Raw genomic sequence first — 13,053 nt, 5'->3', positions numbered from 1 at the left:
CTCCACTCACTCCACCACTCCACACCCTCCATCACCGCTCCAACCCCCTCCGTACCTGGCCTCACCCCGACACGTAAGTCATTCCGGGCCCCATGTCTGATTCGGGCCCCCACGGTTTAGTCTTGGCTCGGACATCGGAATCGTTGGAGCACTCTCTTCGGTGCCTGCCTCCAACTCCTCCCCCTATCTATCCCCCTCTGCCTCTTCCGCGCCAATTACTCGGCGTCTTGACACCACCGATACACATTTCCGTTTCACGCTGCATGCGCGACGGTCACGCAGTACGCAGGTCGGGTATACCTAACCGTAGCCGATTGCTGTTTCTGGCTCTATGACTTGGCTTGTGCTATAATGTCTGGCCTCTTCCGGCAGCTTGCAGGGTTGTGGTTGGTGGCTGTGATGCTGTGGCGTGCATTAAGTGTGGATGAGGCATGGTATGCCACCAAATTCCAATTCAACCGGGTTGCCTTGAGCCTGTTTCGACCTTGCATCGTAAACATCGTGGCGTCGGGCCCTAGCTGACGGCCAATCGAATCACACGGTATGGAGGCCGCCCAGTGAAGCGGTGCCGGCAGCATGCATGCATGCTAGGAAATGCTGGGGGATAAGAGGCTGCCAAAAGCGACATGGAGCGTCTTGCCCAGCGTTGCGTTACTCTGTTGACCCCAGCACTTTTGGTTTTGGTTTTCGGCGCTCTCGCTATCGCCAAACAGTCGCAGTCGCAGTCGCCAGTCCCAGCTTTGCAGTCACAGCGGAGCCGAGAACAGACTAGTAACGGTAACTTGTAACGCCCGCTTGCATTTGCGCGGCCGAGTCCTCGCCTATCAAGCTTCCGACAGGAAATACGACTCCCTCGGCCTCGGTGTCGGAGCCTCACAACCAATACAATCACGTTCTGACTGCGAGTAACCAGTTAACCAGCCTCTCGGCATTCAGCCTCCACCCACCCAGCCAGGTTTCCGGTCGGCCGCTCCACTGCCGCTTCCGATTCACGGCCTAGACCCTTGACCCCACATTTTTCTCCACACAATCACACCCCACCCCCCCCCCCCCCCCCCCCTCAGGACCCCCATCCATAAATATCTGGCCATGTCTAGCTTAACATTCACCTCTCTCAAACGCAGGATGACTCGTGCGCGCACTACTCGTAAGCGTTCGCCTGCGGCGTCCATCTCGAGCATGTCGTCGGTCGACACACCAACCATGCACATTAGCCCGCCGATCACTAGACCGATCACTCCGCCCTTCTTTGGCAACGACGTCGACCTCACACTCGACATCTCACGGTTTGAGCCACATCGTCCAGCGCCCAGCCCGTTCAAGAGTGGAACCGCGACTCCAACTCACGCGCCGCCGGTGAATCCGCCGCGCTCGCCAGACCTCTTCTCGCGTACGTTCTCTCAGCGTGTCGCCACGCCACGTAGCGAAAGTTACGCCAAGTCTCGCCGAGCTAGCGACGAGAGCGAGACCGAGACCGTCCGCTGGCGTGCACAGATGGTCGATGTCGCCATGTCATATGCGACGTTGGCGTCGGCCAACCCCCGCGACTTTGTCGCTACCACCACCGCACAGGCTCACCACAACGTCGTGCTCCGCCGCCTCTCGGACCCTTCGACTACAGAGCTTGAAGCGCTGGCCATCCTCCGCGGATACATCGACCAGGTGCACTCCAGCAGCCGCGGCCGCGGCCACCAGCGCACTCCCAGCGCCGACTTGTCCTAACCTCCTCACTAGACTTGACTTTTGACTCGGCCTAGACTGGGCTCTAGATTCTCGTCCCTCGCCACTCGTTACCATCACTCGTTGTCTTGACTCCATTGTATAATTTTTCGTTGTATGACTGTACCACTACGTGGACCCATTTACGTTTGCGTTTGCGTGTGCGCGTGCGGGTGCCGTGCGTCGTTTGGGCTGACGTCCTTCTGGCTGACGTTGCTGACTATCTGACACTCACCGTCGGTCTCGGCCCCAGCCGCAGCCACCGCAGTCACCAGTTGCCGGCGGGCCCCGGAAATATTACGGGCAGACGAAACAGAAACAGGATCTCGCTACCAAATTAGCGTTGACAGGCACGTCCACGAGGAGCCGTGGGGGGTGCCTGTTTGTGTCGCTGCATTGTTCGGGCGGGTGGAGAGGGGTTGAGGAATCGAGAAGAAACAAAGACCAAGATCACCACGTTGGAGCTTACGGCACCTCGATCAGTTTGAGGAAAGTGGCATGAATGCAAGACCCAAAGTCAACGTAAATGATCATATCAGGGCGTCTTCTACCAGGGTTGCAGTTTCGGGGTGTAGACCGAAACACCAATAACGGCGTTCTTATGTTATCTCGTCAAACTCCAAGCCGCAAGCTGCAAGTTTGAAATATCCTGCTCAAACACTCTACTCGAGTGGTCTGTATCCAGTTTTATTGGGGTAGTGGTAGGAGGCACAGGAGATCGTCTTCGTTTTGCTTGTTCCTGTTCCTTGGGCCTGGGGACCTGAGATGGATAGTTTCGGCCGTATTCTGTATTCGCTTGTTTGCTCTGGAGCGGCGGTAAACGAATGGTGGGCTCGAGGCCACAATGTTCGATGGTGTTAGCGTTGAGACCGGGGACCGAGGACGGACCGATTTCGTCTTAAACCTTGCTGCGTACAAGATTGGACAAAGATATCGTCCCGCCAAAGTCGGGTACCATCCCGCGTTTCATCCTGACGGACCACTTACGCGGTATGCCGTAGACTTCACAATATCAAAGGACCGCAATGGTTTCCGCAGCTGATACAACGAGCACAGGAGAGCTTATACATATTGTCAATGAGAAGCTCTTCTCTCCTCGGAAGTGACGCGAACTACACTGCGGCCCGGGGTCTAGAATCTGGCACTGGTGCGGTACCGTGCGGCTAAACCAAAACCTGGATCTACACTTGATCACCCGCGGCGCACGATAAGGAAGGCCTGGAATCGATCAGCCCGCTCCAGATTAAACTTACAGCCGCGCCCGCCACCACGACAAAGTACAGGAACACAGTGGGGAGTAACCAACCCCGCATGCGTTCCAACACGTGCCCGCCCATTCCGTCGCGCGCGGCCACAGTCATGCCTCCCAAGCCGGCTAAGATGGCCCCAGCGCCGGCCGTGAACCACGCCGCGGGTCCACGAACTAGAACAGAGCGAAGGCCAAGTAGAGCGAGGGCTGCGCCCTGTCGTTAGCTTCCGCAGGAAACATAGCTCACAGCTGACGGAAACAGGGGCCAGATCTGCCGGACAAAGTGGCCTTCGAGGTATGTTTTGAGTGAAGAGTAGACGGCTGCCGGGTCAGTCTTTCTGGTGATGGCCGGGGTGAGGTCCAGTGGTGGGACGAGGGTGTCCGCCAGCCGGACCAGGGCTGCGATTCCTCTATATGAGGGGAGGGCGAGGGGAGCGTACGCGCCTCCTAGGCCGGGGAAGGGTGGGAGGGCGCGAAGGAGCGAGAGATGAGCCGTGGCTTGGAGGGCGTTCTGGGTGAGTTGATGTCAAGACGAGAGCTCACAACGAGGGAGATAAGCAGCACGACGAGGGTAAAGACAAGTAATGTGTGTAGGGCCACCCAACCCACTGCAAGCGGTGGACAAGACGGGGCCCGACCGGGATGGAGGAGGAAGTAGAGGAGGCACACGATTCCAAAACCTGCGTCAGTCCACTCTCGAGAAACGCACAGAGCGAAAAATCGATCCAGAGCTGATACCCGGCTTTGAGGGGGAGAAGTGTCGCCACGGGTGCGACGACGCGGTACACCCCTACGGCGCTGGAGTCAGATTTTCTTCAAGTTGAAAACTCACAGAATAACGCCCATGAGTTGCGCCCACCGCTCCCCTTCCGCAACCCAACCTTCGCCCCAGTTTGCAATGGGATCACACATGTCCTGCAACATTTGTGCGGTCTTCCCAACAGCCGGATTGACCAGAGTATGCCGCACCAGCACCCGGCTTTTGGCGCGGTACCACTCATCCTGCTCGGGAACACTCCATGCCATCCAGAAACTGAGGTCAATGTCCGCCGCGCGGGCGATATCAGGGGGAAAGTCAAGGATGCGGCGGAGGCCCATAAACTCGCGCGCGACCGACATTCCCGCATCGAGGGCCAAGGTGGCTTCGGGAGCCGTGATCTTGGTCCGACCCGTAGCCAAGGAGGAGAGGATGACGTGGATCTGTTTTGAGGCCAGGTTGGCGCGGGCTGGGAGGCGGTGGAGGGAGGCGACGGCCGCTTCCTCGGGTGCGAAGAGGCGGCGCTCTTCAACTTCCATACTCTCGAGAACGGTCGTGAAGCGGCCCAGCTGGAGAAGGAGGGCGTCGAGCGCAAGTGCATCGATAGCGTGCGCTAGGGTGACGAGGAGGGCGTACATCATGTCTCTCGCGCTCTGGCGGATGTGCACAGAAACTTTCCGGTGGGCGGAGAGGAACGCGCGCCACAACGCGAGGAGGAGGGTGAGGCCTACCGAGGTAGCGAGGAGGCCAACGGCAGTCGAGTGAGAGGAGACTGGCACGGCCACGGCCAAGGCAGAGAGGACTGCCAGGATCACGCTCCAAGCAGAGCGGTGCCACCGCCCGCGGAGGAGAGATATCTGGAACAGCTCCCGAATCACGCCAGTGATAAAGTGGAGGACGCGTTGGCGGCGCGTGAAGGTTCCAAAGTCGGTGCGGCTGGCGTCAGCTGTTGCGTGCATGGTAGCTGCAATTCAACTACAGTAGTTGAATCAAGCAGTGTTATTTTCGGCCTACTGAATCGAAGCTCCAACGTACCGGTCTGATGTGCCCAGCACAGCCCCACGGACGACGTGAACAACCACGAGGATAACGTGGTGTATCGCCACGCCAGCCGCCACCAGCCGGAACGGAACCATCCCGGCCTGATTGAAATCACACTCGCCCAGCGCCACCAAAATGAGTGGGCCGAGGAGCGCGATACTAGCACAGTCGGCACTAACCCACAGCGAGAGGATGATCGCCGTATGTCCAAGTCAGCTCCATTCTTTTGTAACTCACGTAGCGAGTCTCCAGAAATCGTCCCATGCGTTTAAGCGGGGAAAGAGGGCGAGGGCGACGGCCACGTCTGGCGTCAGAATCAGAAAGTCCTGGATTAACTCGCCATAAGCCAGGTGACTGATCCACACGTCGGCTGGACAGGTGAGATAGTGCGTCGCGCGCACGCGGAAGCTCGTGGGCTTGTAGCCTAGGAGGTGGAGGTGTGGGACGTGTGCTTCGGGATCCTTTTCCCCAGAAACCGAGTCGTTGACGATCGGTTGGGTGGGACCGGGGGGCGAGGCGGGGTTGTGCCGAACGTGGGTATGAGTGGGCGTTGGCGGGCGGGCCGAACCCAATCCACCTGTCTCTCGGCCGGGCTCGCTTAACGTAGGCGAGAGGCCGGGCGTTTGACCCAGCGACGGCACGCTTGTATCAAGCGACGGTGGAGTCGTGGAGAACTCGTACCCGTCCGGAAGATAGGGCTCCGTCGCCGCCGGGGCGAGCAATCCTGTTGGAGCACCTGGCCCGGCAGCGCCAAACGTACCCCCCGTACCACCAGTAGTGCTACTGATCCCACGCTCAGCCACCACGTCGTCCGTAACAGTACGGCGGAACACTTCAAGCCTGTGGCGGAAGTGGCCACTGGAACTCGAGGAGCCAGCGCTCGAGTCAATGGCGGAGCTGTGGATGTGCGGGAACGATTGGTTGCTGAAGTACGGTGGGCGGGGCGCTTCGAGCTGGTAGACTACGTTATCGAGGGCATCGATGTCGCCGTAGGGCCACGAGAGGCGCTCGAGGTCGCAAGATGGGAAGACTGTAGTTGGTCTATGTTTCTCCGAGGACGGGAAGACTGTAGTTGGTCTATGTCTCTCCGAGGACTGGGAGTATGCAGAGAGCGCAGAGGCTGGGGCTGGCGAGGTCGTCGGGCGGGTGGGGAGGGGGAAGTCGTCCGCCTCAAGCTTAGGGATTGGGTTTGGTGGAGGAGGCTGGCAGACGCGAGCCGGGAGTGGGAACAGGGGGTTGTCTGTGGTCTGGAACGGGTCGACGTCGCCCGAACTCGCGCGAGACGCCGTGATCAACGGCAAGGTAAGCTCCACTTTGGTAGTAGTGAAAGATGACTTGGTCGATGTCGGGGGGACGCTGGTGCTGTTGCTAATGCTGGCGCTCGCGCTGAGGCGGTTCACCAGCGACTCGGTGCCCGGCAGCCCGGCCGCCATTTGCGACAGGAGGCGCAACCTGTCCACGGCGCTGACGGAGCTTGCGCGGTCGAGGGAGGTCTCGACTCCGAGTGTGCTGTTGCGCTTTTCTACTGTCGTGCGTGCGCGGTCCAGCTGCGTGGGGCGCTGGGACATGAACCGCTTGGCGCCAGGGTTGTCCTCGTCGAGCATCTTCTGCTTGGTCTTGCCCGGGCGTGGAGAGCTAGACGCGAGGCGCATGGGCTGGAAACTGGAGAGGAAGTGTGAGGAGAAGAATGAGGAGTAGAGGTAAGATGAGGGGAGTTGAGGAGGTGAGAAGCTTCGGAAAGAAGACAATGCTTGCGGGCTGGTCGGAGGATGGCACTTTGGGGGTGTGAAGAGCGTGAGATGCGAGTGCTGGCTGCTCTACTCGCCACTCACAGCTCGCGCCGTGCTGTATGGGGTTCTACATGTGCGCATGTGCAAGGTGAGAAATGAGGTGTGAGTGCGAACGAGTGCCACTGGATGCAGAACAGAGTCTGGAGGGACAACCTAGGATGTGGAGGAAACCGACTCGGCACGTGGAGTGGCGGCGACGAGCGACGCACAGACATCAGCGGGGTCAGTGGATCGAACCATTGGCCAGCAAATATACATCTACCACCACAGATCGGCTGTTTCTTGTGGAATGTTTCCACCCGCGAGCCGGTTATCCACGTCAGCAGGGAGGAAGAACTGCTCGAGACCCAGAAATGCGCTTGGGTCGCCAGTGGTCTGGATGTCGCCGAGGCTGTGTCCGTCAAGGAAGAGCGGGAGGTGCTCGCCCTCGCCGATCTGGAGGCCCGAGCGCTCGAGGTTCTCACGCGCAAAGAGGAGGTCGAACTCGCTGAGCTCTTGGGCGGACTGTGGGGACTCGTCAAGGAGCTGGTTCGTCGCGTTCAGGAGCAGATTGTTTGGCGAGACGGCTAGGAAGGGGGTGTTGACAAGAGCTGTTGGGGAGAAGGAAGACTGCTCGGCGGGTGTCGCTCCTGCTGCTGCGGCGCCTGTGGCGTTGGTCAACGGGAGCAATGCGTGCGCGCGGTGAGGTGACGTGCGTTCCGACGCCGCGGGAATGACTTTGGCGCGCCGTGCGCGGCGAAGAATGAGCCGAAGAGAGCGGGCGTAGCGACCAGCGGGGACTGGGGTCAGCTGCGGCAAGAGTTTCAGGGGCGGTCCCACTCACTCTCCGCCAAGATACTCGCCAACTCCTCCACGTCCTTGGCTGTCTTCTTCAAGTTGAGTTCTTGGGGGAACAACCTCGCGATGCGGATGAGGAAACTCGCGGCAAACGCAGCGCACACATGCGTGTAATGAACCGCGTAGCGGAGCCCATTGCGATAGTTCTGGCCCTTCAGACACACCTCGAGTACAGTCTGCGCGTTCCGCATAGCGCGTATTGCCAACGCGCGTTTCTCGTCGGGCATGCTCACGACATCACTCGGCTCGCGGATGCCGCGCAGCAACTGCGAGTTGACAAACAGCTCGGCGTACTGCCTCTGGATAACGAGGCTCTCGCGGTAAAAGTCGCCTCGCGCCTTGCCGAATCTGTCAGACAAGACGCGGTCCCAGTACCTCTCCCAAGAGTCGAACTCGTGGTTCGCCTGTTTGAGACGCGTGAGCGTGCTCGGCTCGATAGGGAGATCGGGACTTGCAGTCAACTCGATATGCAGCGGCGCACGCAGGGCAGTGAGCTCGACTGTCGACACGAGGCGCGCGTCGCTCGTGATGCTCAAGGGGTGCTCAAGCAGGCGGCGGCACTGGTGGATGCTCTCGTCTTCGCGCAGGATGGCTGGTCGCCCTGTTCCGTACGCCATTTGGTGCTCCATGAGGTATAGGCAGAACCAAACACGTGAGTGAACGACGAGCGGGCGTTCCTCCTCGAGTTCCTCGGGCGTCTTGCCATTACCCATCCCCGAGCGCAGGAGCTTGATGAAACTCTTGTTGATGCCGATGTCGAGCGCCATCCGTACGGCATGACCGCCGGCCAACCACCCGTTGTCGCTGAATGCGGCAAGGATGCTCATTGCCTGCACGGCCTCGACGCGGGCAACGGGGTTGAACATGGTCCCTTGGGCAATCTTCTGTACATGCTCGAGGCACAGCCGTTGCACGTGGCTGACCGGCCCGCCGCCATCGCGCACGCGTGCCCCAATCATGACGATCGTGGTTATGCTGAACGGTGACCGGACCTTGAGACTGTCCCACGTGTCGAACGACGGGTCGTAACACGGGATAAAGTTCGAGCTGCCGGAGTAGTAGATGCCCATGAGTTCGCGCCCCTCCTCTTCCGTGACAATACCGAGCTCCACCGCATCGGGATACGCGTGCACATGTGTCTTCTTAACGCGTGACTTGGGTTTGGCAGGGGCAAGCGTTTGCGGTAGTCCTTGTGCCTCGACGACGGCCGGCGCGTCCGATGAGAAGCTCATGCGCGACTTCTTTTGTATCCCGCCTCTCTCCTCCTCTGCGTCACGTTTTCCAGGTGTCGGCGCAGTCACCTCTCCATGTGCCTTCTCCTCACGTGCACGTTCCACGGCTGCCTCTACCAACCCAGCCATGCTGCTCATCGCGCCGAGGGGCGCCACGATGTCGTCCGGCCCAAGCATGTCTTCCCGGTCTTCTGACCCTGCGCGTGATGGAGGTAGTGACATGTGTCGCCGTGACGCCTCGACATCGGTGCCCGGCATTGAGAATGCCTGCCACGGCTTGCGCTCCGCCCTGTGAATGGGCTGGGAGTAGGACGTTGATGCGGAGGCGTACGGATTTATCGTGCCCTGGCTCGCCCTTCCTAACAGCGATTGGAGGTTGTTCGGAGGTGTGACACCCGCCATCTGTGACGAGTGTCGTGGTTGCGATGTGAGCCCGGGAACAGGATGGAACGTCCGTGGTGATGTGCCCTGGATTGCCGACATGGCAGCGTACCCTTGCCCGTAGTCTGGCGTGTGACCAGACCCGTTGGAAGCGCCGCTCGACATCCCGGCCCGCAACGTCTGCACGAGGTCAGACAATGTGTTCTGGATCCCGGCAACCTGGGTCTCGAGCGACCGGATGCGGCTGACGTCAGATGCGTAGAAGGCCTCGTATCTTACTCATCGCCAACGTTCTCGTTGCCGCCCCGGCCTGGCTTCTCCATGATACACTCGAGGCCACCGTTCCGACAGCGCTTGCATGGCGGATCTTCTGCGCCAACGCAGCGCATCTTCATCCGGCGGCAGTTGTTCTGTCGTCAGCCTCCGTGATGGGGATGGGTGACTCACGCATGCTCCTGTCGTGTGAATTCGAGGACGCGAGACACTGTCAGCTCTCCAGCAACAGAGACTGTTAAAATGACGTACGGTTGACGCGGTTGATGACACCTCGCCGCTCAGCCTTCTTCTCCTCTTTGCCTGGTGAGGGGTAGTTGCTGTCTGTATCTCCGTCGTCGAAAGCTCGTGGCGGATAACCCTGCATGGTGGTGGGCGGGGAATGAGGAAGGAGGAGTGGAGGGGATGGGCTGGGGGAAGGTGGCCAAGAAGGGGAAGTGGTAAGGTTATCGAGTGCGCAAGTGAGTGTCCTTGAAAGCCGCGCCTCAGATGGATGTTAAGAGATGGGATGGTGGGATGTTGGTGATGTTGAGAAGGTACGGAGCTTGCCAGGGGAGGGAGACGATTGCAAGTTGATGGTTCCCCACAGTGTGGGGTTAGGGATCGAGCCGACTTTGATACAGACTAGAGAGTACCAAGTTTAAACTGTTGGAATGACCCAGAGGGGGGGAAGGGGCAACGGGGGAACGGGCGGGGGGGGGAAGTGACAACAAAAGCGTTGATGAGACACCGTACATACCGTATGGTCAGAAAGCGCCAATGAGGCACCGCACCCCGGTCCGGCCTCCGAACCTCTACATTTGCTCCCGTCAACCTCCATGACCAAGCCCTAATCTACTCTCATCTCTCTCAGCTCAGAACCAGGTAGCATCAAGCATCAAGAAAAAGAGGCTATTGAAATCCCCAGCCAAGGGAGTGTTATCTACTAAACTTATCCTGTCCATACCATCTTCCTCCAAGTCCATGGCCCAGTTTTTCGGAATGTGTCATGAGAGCCATGCCGCGGGTGCGGAGAGAATACGGGAGAATCTCGAGCGAGTAGGAGATGGTAAGCCCCGTAAACGCAATGTCGTAAAAAACCAAAGCAGATGAACAGGAAAGCCTGGGAATAGCCTACCACCTTCGGCGTACACGCACCACGACGGCGGGGCTGGCTTTGGTCAGGCCGTAGTCAGAGTATGCGGCTGAGCATCCCATGATGATGGAGAAGGAGACGAACATGCCGATGGCAGACGTGAGCCAAAGCTTCCTGCGCCCCAAGCGCTCCACGCAGAGCGAACCTCCGATGGCGAGGAACCAGTTCCAGATCTGGAGGCAGCCGTTGAAGCCCTGTTGCTGGGCAGGCTAGGTCATACCCACCGACTCGAGGATGGGCCCGAGGTAGTACGAGATGATACCGTTGCCCACCCACTGGGAGAAGAAGCCAACCATGATTAGAATGGCGAGGCGGTGGCGGTTTCCAGGGGTCTTGAAGAAGCTCACGTACGAGACACCTTGGACTGCACTACCCTCGGTGTCGATCGCTTCCTTGATCTCCGGGAGCTCGAAAAGAACCAACTCGTCCTGCTTGTCGCTGTTGGCGTGGTACTTTGCGAGCATGTTGTGGGCCTCATCCACACCGCCCTTGGACCCGAAGCGTGGTGACTCGGGTATGAACGGCAGAGACGCGAGCTGGAAAAGTGGTGGCAGAATCTGAATGAGGCGGGGCAGACGCCACGACCAGGATCTGTCCCAGTCGGCTCGAAGCTAGATATCTGAAAGCGTCTCCATGCCTGAGATGATTGAATACAGCCGAGAATGGCTGCATTCTGTGAGGCTGCCAACCTCAACACGCCTTTGTTGTCATTGTAGCCGATCAGCTGATGGAGTTGCTCCGGATTCGCCATCTTGTTGATGTCAGTATTTATTGTCTTTGCTTGAACAGCCGTGTGAGGGACGGAGGATGGAGATGAGATGTGCGAGGTGTGATAGTTCGTTGTCATTGAGTTTCTGGCCCCGCAAGGGTTGTCCCGACAATTCCCCGCGCGAGGAAAGCTTTGGTTGCATTCCCCATTCGTATTCCTTGTTGATACTCACAACTGACCCTCTGGATCATGCAATCAGGCGTGTCGAGCTATGTCAGCACATGGACCAGAGCAAGGGAACGCTTGCTAAGCTACTTGGGCCATTGGGTTATCCTGGGCTACAGGTTTGGAGTTGCCCGAATAATGGATACCTGCTCCGAGATGAGTGCGACCATTGTTACCTACCTCTGTTGACACTAATCGGTGGAACTGTGGGATTTGGGATGGGAGGGTTAAGGTTGTTCCTAGTCGAAACTAGTTTCTTACCAGAGCGGGCCTGGCCCGAACTCGACCAAGTACACAATCTCGGGCCTCGTCTGGCGTCACCATTCGTGGCAGCTCGGTCGCTCCATTGACCATGCAATCGGACATGCCACTTGGCATGAGCTTGTTGCTGGTTGGCGAGACTGTTGTTCCAGAGGATGAACAAAGACGATGGGAAGCATTGCACACGATGGCCATCCCGAGTACGCCACCTTGGCCCGTCAACCGCCAGAGCCCCTTGGTTGGGTTGGGCCGTTAGCGTGGGCCACAGTGGTACAGGGACTGCCGATTTACCCCTTGAAACCTGATCTACGGGAACCTTTGTCGACTTCCCGCTCTAAATATCCCAGCCCTTAATCTCTAATCACAAATGGTCTTCCAACTCTAATCAACTGTAATAGTGATTGAGCCATGATCACAACAAGCTATTTTGACCTTTGGGCTTGCTCCCATGCCGGCACATACTCATTCTCCGCTATCACTCTATCCCCCATACTCATCTCCATCACAATGGCAACCCTCACAATGCAAAGCACAGCCATAGACCTCTCGGACACACCAAACCCTTCCCACGCCGACTTGGGCTTAGCAACCGTTCGCCGCTCCGACTCCATCTACCCAGCACGCCGGATCGGGCCACCAACGGACGCATGGGACTCACACCCCGACTGGCGGGGATACTACCTATTCTGCACGACCTCACTCCCGGTACACACGCTCACGCGCTTCACGACGAGCGCGGTCGCATATGTCTCGAGCACCTCGATTCCGCGCCAGCGGAGGCCAGGGTGGCGCGTCTTCTTCACCGAGTTCTATTGGACTGACGAGCGCGGTCTACCACAGGTACGTGGCTTCCTCGGCTTGCTGATACCAGGTCATGTTGCGCGAGGACCTCGTGGCCGCGTTTGAGAAGCTCGTGCGCGCATGGGAACTGCCGCCGGGCGCGTATGACGATCTGTGGGAGCTGTGTGCACCACACTGGGGAACGCGTCAACACATGGGCGACCAATTGATCGCCCGCCTCACAAAACTGCAAAAGGAGCGCGGCGCGCTAGCCAGTGAGTACAACAGTTAACATGACTCACACCAGCCCGTTTCAGCGAGCAGCTCGAGCTCCTCCGTCAGATGGAGCTGTCGGGATATACCCCGACCCGCTTTCATGCGTCCGATGTCGAATACCCTATAACCTATTCAAACCTCCGCGGCGTGCCAATAGCTCCCAGGCGTGGCGGGCGAGGCGAGTACACCATCCCATCGGCACCCGATGCCGAGTTCGTCGACGGCACGGTATCTGACTGGGTGTTTCACGTTGCGCGCTTCGTACTCTTGCATGACCCACCACAAGATCCTGCAATTGCCGAGCTTGAGACCGAGGCACGTGAGCTGGCGGCGCAGCTTGCTGCCAATGGCGGGTGATCGGTGATGGCTTATTGTAACTTGTGAGCTT

General features: G+C 58.8%; 5 protein-coding genes across 5 annotated transcripts; 2 read left to right on the top strand and 3 right to left on the bottom strand.

Moving 5' to 3' along the window:
- Positions 1 to 1,125: 1,125 nt before the first annotated feature.
- CcaverHIS019_0402340 (uncharacterized protein) lies at positions 1,126 to 1,722 on the top strand (the record flags this gene model as incomplete). Its single annotated transcript, XM_060600047.1, has 1 exon — positions 1,126 to 1,722. The coding sequence occupies one exon, from the start codon at positions 1,126 to 1,128 to the stop codon at positions 1,720 to 1,722; it is 597 nt and encodes a 198-aa protein (XP_060456679.1).
- Positions 1,723 to 2,910: 1,188 nt separating this feature from the next.
- On the bottom strand, positions 2,911 to 6,418 carry CcaverHIS019_0402330 (uncharacterized protein; the record flags this gene model as incomplete). Its single annotated transcript, XM_060600046.1, has 8 exons — positions 2,911 to 2,937; positions 2,973 to 3,182; positions 3,216 to 3,479; positions 3,512 to 3,648; positions 3,678 to 3,766; positions 3,801 to 4,661; positions 4,761 to 4,925; positions 5,004 to 6,418. The coding sequence occupies 8 exons, from the start codon at positions 6,416 to 6,418 to the stop codon at positions 2,911 to 2,913; spliced, it is 3,168 nt and encodes a 1,055-aa protein (XP_060456678.1).
- A 396-nt stretch (positions 6,419 to 6,814) lies between these two features.
- CcaverHIS019_0402320 (uncharacterized protein) lies at positions 6,815 to 9,646 on the bottom strand (the record flags this gene model as incomplete). Its single annotated transcript, XM_060600044.1, has 5 exons — positions 6,815 to 7,335; positions 7,380 to 9,250; positions 9,286 to 9,416; positions 9,454 to 9,461; positions 9,532 to 9,646. 5 exons carry the CDS (start codon positions 9,644 to 9,646, stop codon positions 6,815 to 6,817), a joined length of 2,646 nt encoding a protein of 881 aa, XP_060456677.1.
- Positions 9,647 to 10,392: 746 nt separating this feature from the next.
- Positions 10,393 to 10,878, bottom strand: CcaverHIS019_0402310 (uncharacterized protein; the record flags this gene model as incomplete). Its single annotated transcript, XM_060600043.1, has 2 exons — positions 10,393 to 10,608; positions 10,639 to 10,878. The coding sequence occupies 2 exons, from the start codon at positions 10,876 to 10,878 to the stop codon at positions 10,393 to 10,395; spliced, it is 456 nt and encodes a 151-aa protein (XP_060456676.1).
- A 1,238-nt stretch (positions 10,879 to 12,116) lies between these two features.
- CcaverHIS019_0402300 (uncharacterized protein) lies at positions 12,117 to 13,022 on the top strand (the record flags this gene model as incomplete). Its single annotated transcript, XM_060600042.1, has 3 exons — positions 12,117 to 12,449; positions 12,481 to 12,664; positions 12,697 to 13,022. The coding sequence occupies 3 exons, from the start codon at positions 12,117 to 12,119 to the stop codon at positions 13,020 to 13,022; spliced, it is 843 nt and encodes a 280-aa protein (XP_060456675.1).
- Between the last annotated feature and the right edge of the window lie 31 nt (positions 13,023 to 13,053).

Source organism: Cutaneotrichosporon cavernicola, assembly GCF_030864355.1.
Source record: "Cutaneotrichosporon cavernicola HIS019 DNA, chromosome: 4".
Classification (NCBI taxonomy): Eukaryota; Fungi; Basidiomycota; class Tremellomycetes; order Trichosporonales; family Trichosporonaceae; genus Cutaneotrichosporon; species Cutaneotrichosporon cavernicola.
This window is presented reverse-complemented; position numbering and strand designations above follow the sequence as displayed.